The following is a 7,313-nucleotide window of genomic DNA, read 5'->3' as shown; positions in this document are numbered from 1 at the left end:
AAATATTTAAAATTCATAAATTTATGAATATACTATTATTCATAATATTCTTTTGGATTGTTTTATGATTAAAGGAATTTTTGTGGTTGTTTTACTTTTAGATAAAATCAAAATAATACTTTCGCTTTCAAGATTTCTGAAAAAAGTTTTGAAAATGATGGAACTTGTGAAGAAAATAATATTTTTCGATTGATTATTATTTGATAACATTTTTATAACCTTTTATAGCGAAAACTATACAATTATAAATAATTTATAAAATATTTATAAATACTAAATTTATGAATTATTTCTCAGAAGTTTTTAAGTCCTTATAAATAGTTTCATAAATCATAATAAATGGATTTATAACTCAAGAAAATAATTTTTATCTATCATAAATAATTTATAAACTTATAAATGATTTAAATTTTTTATAAAATATTTTTCTAAATACTTATCGATGATTTTTAATTTCAAATATTTTACAAACCTGGTAACATTATATAATATTTTCTAAACTCCTATAAATGATGTGAAATTCTTCCTTATCAATGGTTTTTTAATCTTTATAACATTTTATAGATCTTTATATATTGATTTGTAAACTCTTATTAATGATACAACAATCATTATTGATGATTTATAACCTTAAAAATAATTACCAAATATTAATATAATTAAAAATTAGTATGTATCTTTTATAAACCATAAGAAATGAATCAATATAAATTATTTTAATTTTTTTACAAAATATATATTCACCACAGCAGATGATTTCAAAATAATATAAATAATTTATGAAGTCATTATATGATGGATTAATAGTTTTTATAATAAGGTTTTCTTAAAATTATATGTTTTATATATGTATATTATGACTTATATAGGAAAATAAAGTTTTTACGACTGTTAAAAATAGAAAAAAAAATAAAGCTAGTAAATTAGTTTTATTAACTATTTCTGACAACATAATTCATATAAATTATAAAATATTAGTGAAAAAATAAACAATAGAGTATAATATATAATTTCCATATTCCTACTATTTGATCCTATAAATGATTATGCATAAAGTTATATAAATTTTTTGGCAACTAATATTAATTTGTTTTAAGATTGCCTTTTTCAAATTTGATTGAAAATAAATAAAAACTAAAAATCATCGATCAATGAAATTATAAAGATTTTTTCGGAGTGTCTTATATGAGTGACATATCAGCAGAAGTCACTAAAGTGACTTATCATTTAATATATAGAAGGATTCTAGCACTTCCTTGTGAGTTTAAGAAACTTTTGTCATCAATCAAAGAAAAAAAGAAAGAAACTTGTTAATGAAAGTGTCCTGGCTTTTGTTCAGTTACTCCTAGATAAACATGGAAAAAAAACATGGGGATGATATTTGAAACCACTTGATTATTTATAAAATCCGGTCCGGTTAGGTTTGGATAACAACATTACAAACCCACTTATTCCAGTGATAATTTAGGTTTTGTTTAGTTCGGTTAATTTAGTTCGTCGGAGAATTCAGATTTTCAAATTAAATATTAAGTTGTTCGGATAAAAATATCAGACAATTCAAATAATTATAAATATTTCAGGCAACATTATTTAGATATCGATTTTTGGATAATTTTAAATAGTATTTTTAGGATATATGCGCTTTTGGAAACTAAATATAATTGAAATTTTTAAGTATGTATTTTGTATTTGTAAAATTGAATTATTCATTTTGTTTTTGGTTTGTAATCTAAAGATCCGTGCGATTAATTATGAAATCTGTTTGATTTTTTTATGAAATTTGATTTTGGTATTTCTGTTGAGTCCAATTCTGGACAAATGTACAAATACATATTTGTGCTCATGCATATTTTTTTTTTTTGATAATCCAGTATCCGACCACTAAGCGTGATCGACTAGCCCACCGGGCCTAAGCCCATGCCATTACAGGATTTTTAAGCCTCCACTTAAGGGCTCCTGGTTACGCGAAGTGGTCTGGAGAGCGAGAGAAGCCCATGTAAAAGCTCTCGTGGCCAACGCGGATCGAACCTATGGCGGGCATTCCAGCCGGAGTTCCTTTACCACTAGGCCAACACGTGTTGATTTGCTCATGCATATTTTCGGCCTATGTTCAACTAGTCCTATAAAACGAATAGTTACACTTCCTCTGGGTATAGTAAAAAAAACACTTCCTCTTAAGTATCAACGATTATATCTTTTAAATACGAGTATGGACTATTCATTTGGTTTTAGGTTCAGTTTTGAGATCAATCCTTCGAATATTTTCATCGATCCGGTTTAAGCAAAAACTCCTCTTCCGAGTAGGTTTCAGCTCGATCTTTTGAATCCGGTTGGATATTTTACCCAGGCTTATGAAGCTCATGCTATCGCTAGTATCTATAGATGACATAACTAAAGCAAAGATGCAATAAACTCCAAACAGAATCGTCAAAAGGGAGATGAACGTATTTAAAAGCGGAGATCATCAGTTCCATCTCCATTAATATCCAAGAAACAAAAACCCCCCAAAAAAAGTAATTTGCATCCCAAGAATAAAAAAGCACAGACCGAATGTTCAATAAAGAAACAAACGTTTTTTCTTAGGGTAGAAGTATCCAAATAAGATTTTCATATACAAGCAGAGAAGAGCAGAGAGATGCTTCGTTCTTTCATGAGCCAAACCACCTCCATAGTTGTTTTTTCTTGCCTCTAAGCCAAGTACCTAAACATGTTAGGGTTCTCCTTGTCCCTCTCCAAATAATCCCTCGTAATTAGATCCTCCATACGCTTCTTGATCGCTTTGATATCAGGCTGCAAAACCACAAATCCAATCAAGTTCCAGGAAAACATCATTACTTGAGTATCCACACAGGTTTCTTTTAGAACATATATATTACCTTGAACATTCGGCTAAGTTGCTCAACGCACTCAGAGACGAGTTGTTGATGTCCCAACACTTTCCTGCTCTTCATGATCCTAACAATGGCAGCATCAATCGCATAGCGTCTGTCTTTGTCCACATCTTCCACAACCTTCTTCCTTTCATCAACAGGAGGGAGAGGGATCTGTGATGCAAACCACACAAAAGTCAATATCCTAAGATAAATTATAAGTGACGCATGAAGTTTTGAGTGATAATGTGTTGCAGACCTTGATTCTGCGCATTCTGTCCGTGAATTTGGCATTGAATTCAAATGAATCAGTCTGTGTAACAGTCTTCGTGCTTGGCTCCTTGAGAAGGATCTTGTACCTAGCACATGACAGGGAATGAAGCAACCTCACTAGATCTTCGTGGCTTAGGTTCAGTTGAGTTAGGATATCGTTGTAGCTCAATTTGTCTGTTGTGTTGAACAGCAGAAGCACAGCAGCCTGAAAGTTAATAGAAATTAGAAAAATCGGCATCAGAGGCTATTTAAAGGATAACAATTTAGCAACAGTTTCTGAGAACACAAATGATACCTGGTAAGTAGATACAACTAACTCAATGGGCTTGTGATCAAACTTTCCGTTGAGGTGACAAGTTCCTAGTGAGTAGATCCATGTAAGTTTCCTATGTTTAGTTTTCGTCTCATAAAACCCTTTGAAAACTTCAACACACTTGACCTGAAGCAAATAAATCGATGCATGAGTTTCACCCGGAGCAAACAGTTTTCCTTTTGGACACACATTCAACAGATGCTTACCATTTCACTTGGTAGATTTATGTCGAATGATTTGTAACTTGGCCAGAAACCAGTGGTGAGAACAGTGACGGTCAAATCAATCCCTGGGTTTGCAGCGGGGTTATTGCTCAGATACTCCTCGAAACTGGTTTGGTTCTCTCTTGCCAATGTCAAGTCCGTTACCTGTAACCAAAAACATCAAATTTATAGGAAGTTTAAATCATCAGAGGAACACCCGTTCTGCAAGAATAAACAGAGGGACACTCAAACTAACCATGCCCTCCATCTTAGAAGTAAACTGCCCACCACATTGTTGCTTGAGCTTTGTAAGGATGCTTCTCTCATGATCATCATTAGCACTGCGATCAAATAAGAGCCTACGTGCCAGCTTCTTCCTGTAAAACAGCCAAAAAAACAAAACCGCAATGTTATTGTAAGGGGACCTTAACAAAGAGCTAGAATCAACAAACCATCTATAAGCAAACAAATACTAGAAGCCAAGGTTGATAAAGAAATCAGAGAGTGGGAGATAAACCTGTAGAACTCGGCGAAAAGATCCTTGTCGCTTATATAAGCAAGCAATTTGACCACCTGTAACAACATATAATAACAATAAACACCGACTCATGGAGAAACAAAAAAATGAATATAGCAAGCATTTTGAGAATAATACAAACCTTCTCAAGCGTATCTTCAATAGCTTCGTCACTCAGCTTCTCACTACCCCCCTTCTTGAGGATGTTATCGCAGAATGTTGCAAGCAGTTCTGCACTTGAACTTCCAGCGACTGTTTTGTTACAAAATATCTCAAATGCCTCTTTCAGAGCCTAACAATAGAAGAAACTTAAGTTAATAAAAACAAATACATGCATGCAATAAGATATATGTATGACAAGTACGTAGAATGCACATAAAACCTTGTGGAAGAGGGTGTGGTTCTGGAAGCACTCCACGACATAGACCATGTACTTATCATGTAGCTCAATCACTTTTCTGATGAGAACCTGTTCCTGCACGCTAGCAGTATTTGCAGCCTGTAGAGTAAAAAAAATCTTAGCAATCAGAGGCAAAGCGAAAACAATTCTGAATAGAAAAAAAAACAGTATGAACCTGATTAGTGGCTGTGTCTTCGGCCTGTTGGACAAGTGCGTTACCCTCGGCTGTGACATGCTATATACAAATTACACGATGGAGTTAATGTACAACATTATGTAACACAGTCAAAGTAAACAAAAAAGAAACGACTTGGCCAATCAAAACGAGAATAATAAAGATAGGTAAGAAACCTGCTTAAATATGTTTGCAACAGGTTCTAAACCTTTGGCAATTTTATGATAGAGCCTGTACATCCTGGAGAGATCGTCAACCTGAAAGCATACAGATACTCCATCAAAGAAAGAATAGAAAGGCTTACTAAATAACAAAAAAAACAATGAAAAAGTTGCTCCACCTTGTCGTCTCTCAGCAATGCACGGCACCCTGAGTGCTCCTTTTCAAGAAGCTGATTTGCATAGACAACCAACAGCTCATGTTGTACTTTCTGCATCCAACAGATCAATATAGAAGTCAAAAACATATCAAGTGATATTAATATACACTTTCCTGTAGAAGCAGAGTCTAAAAAACATGTCATGGTGCCATAGTGATATTAAAATCACGGCTCCTGTAAGTACAGGTATAATGAATGCTATCCATAATGTCATATTGCCGTGCATGATGTATCATCATCATAACTAACCTCAACCAGCTTTGGCTCGCTGCTTGAATGAAGGTAGTGAGCAACCCTCTCCCTCTCCTTCTTAAGGCATTCTTCAGACTGCAACATGAAAGTTAACAAGGAACTTCAGACTAGTTAGAAAATGCATATTACTAATTTGGAATGACAACGCGATCTAGAAAATGATAATGAGGAGTCCTGCCTTCAGCATGTAATCAGGGCAAGAATCTTCCTGGATCCAGTTTGATGCTTTGCGAGAATAGTAAGATGCTGAATCCAAAAGCATGAAGCTTTCAAAATCCACTTCGTATCTTTCCATCTGTCCCATTCCAATCTCTACATAGATATCCAATACGTTCTTCAGAAGAGCCCTATCAATCTGCTCGCCTTCCCGTTCTTTATCAACCTGACATAAAAACAAGTCATATTAGACCTTGAATAAGGCAAAAACAAGAGCTGGAGATAAATGAACATAAACTTACAAGTGCTATAACAGCATCTTTGACCTTGGAATGCAACTCCTTATAAACCTGAAGTAACAAAACCAGTCAAGAGTTAAAACATTATTGATGCAACTGAAAGCCACAAACAAAAAGAATGAGTGCCAAACCCGGTCACGGAAGCATGTGAGCCCAACTTCATTCAGCGGTGGCAGCGATCTCCGAGCAATGAAGTAACGGTCAAGATAGTAGAAGAATCGGGATAGCCATCTAACCATAACTTTATGGTTAGACCATCTCTTAACCAGCTCCCTCAGCATGTACTCATCATGCTTCTCCTTCAAAGCAGGCAAAACCTAATCACAGAAAAGAAGAGACCAATTAATCAAACGGTTTGACCAACTTATTGGCATATGAAACCATCCTCAAACAATCTTATTGGAGATTATAAGATCAAAACTTAAAAATGATGAATGAGACTCACAGTTGAGTCAATGTACTCCTCAAAAGCTTCGCGATACTTGTCATAGAGCTGCTGAGAGTAATCATGAGGAGGTTTCTGGGTGCACATGTTGTAGATAGTCCTGAGAGAATCACTCTCAAACTGTTATCAAACCAGATACAAACAAAAAAAGCAAACAGATGGAAGATGATAAGGTACAACAATAAGAACGTACGTATAAAGCATCATGTACTGCTCAGAGTCGAATTGCGGCTCAGGCAATCCTTCAAGAATCCGTTTCAGCTTAGTGATCCCAGTCTGCATATAGTCCCATCCTTGTTCCAGATCAATCGTCTTCCGCTCCATCCTGATAGATTATACAATCGAAAACTTAATAGAATCAAAATCGCAATCAAACTGTCGGATGGTGATATACTGAAGAAACGAACAATCGAGTACACAAAAGCAATCGCGTAACCCTAACAATCCGATCCCTAAAAGCTAGGGCGATAGAGGAGATCGTAAACCCTAATTAGACGAGAACGTGAGCGTTAACCTTGACGATTTCGGATTCGGAAGGATCGAGGAGAGGTTTCGCGATCGAGAGAGAGAAAAGATCAAAACCCTGAGAGTGCGATTGAGAGAGAGGAAGAGGTGGGGGAGACCTTTGAGAAAGACGGTGAACGAGGAAAGGATTATATATATCTGCGGAAGGAAGGAAGCAAACTCATCTATTATCCAGGGCCGTAGATTTTAATCGTTTTTTTAATATCTATAAAAGTTTCTTTAATATTTAGCCTTTTCTAATAAATTAGCCTGTTCATTTTCCTAGTTACCGGGTTAAGGTTTACATCAAAACGCCGCGTTTAGTTTTGCCACAGCATTATATGGGGAAAATAGTAAAATACACCATATGAACAGTGGCGTATTCCATCCTAAACTGAACATAAAACTTTTTTGAAAAATTACGAACATTTTGAAATTGTTTTTATAATGTATGTTTACCGCAGCTAATTGGTTGATTGAACATCGAACATGGCATCATCGTTTAACCACTTTTCATTTGTGGGATG

General features: G+C 34.8%; 1 protein-coding gene across 1 annotated transcript; it reads right to left on the bottom strand.

Annotated features, from left to right (window-relative positions):
• Positions 1-2,424: 2,424 nt before the first annotated feature.
• Positions 2,425-6,970, bottom strand: LOC108847646 (cullin-1). The gene is made up of 19 exons (XM_018620946.2): positions 6,797-6,970; positions 6,476-6,607; positions 6,283-6,382; positions 5,969-6,154; positions 5,841-5,888; positions 5,561-5,764; positions 5,380-5,457; positions 5,092-5,181; positions 4,928-5,008; positions 4,752-4,811; positions 4,559-4,675; positions 4,319-4,468; positions 4,177-4,232; positions 3,916-4,036; positions 3,663-3,824; positions 3,439-3,582; positions 3,130-3,348; positions 2,877-3,044; positions 2,425-2,790 (listed from the first exon to the last, which is right to left on the bottom strand). The coding sequence occupies exons 2-19, from the start codon at positions 6,604-6,606 to the stop codon at positions 2,689-2,691; spliced, it is 2,217 nt and encodes a 738-aa protein (XP_018476448.1). The 5' UTR covers position 6,607; positions 6,797-6,970; the 3' UTR covers positions 2,425-2,688.
• Between the last annotated feature and the right edge of the window lie 343 nt (positions 6,971-7,313).

The sequence above is a fragment of the Raphanus sativus genome, chromosome 3 (genome assembly GCF_000801105.2).
Source record: "Raphanus sativus cultivar WK10039 chromosome 3, ASM80110v3, whole genome shotgun sequence".
Lineage (NCBI taxonomy): Eukaryota > Viridiplantae > Streptophyta > Magnoliopsida > Brassicales > Brassicaceae > Raphanus > Raphanus sativus.
The sequence above is the reverse complement of the archived record's forward strand: the minus strand, read 5'-3'. Positions and strand labels throughout refer to the sequence as shown.

Coding starts and splice junctions, on each gene's coding strand:
- LOC108847646 (XM_018620946.2), bottom strand. CDS start 6,606: ATGGAGCGGAAGACGATTGATCTGGAACAAGGATGGGACTATATGCAG. Junction 6,383..6,475: donor CAGTACATGATGCTTTATAC/GTACGTTCTTAT, acceptor TGATTCTCTCAG/GACTATCTACAACATGTGCA. Junction 3,349..3,438: donor TAGTTGTATCTACTTACCAG/GTATCATTTGTG, acceptor ATTAACTTTCAG/GCTGCTGTGCTTCTGCTGTT.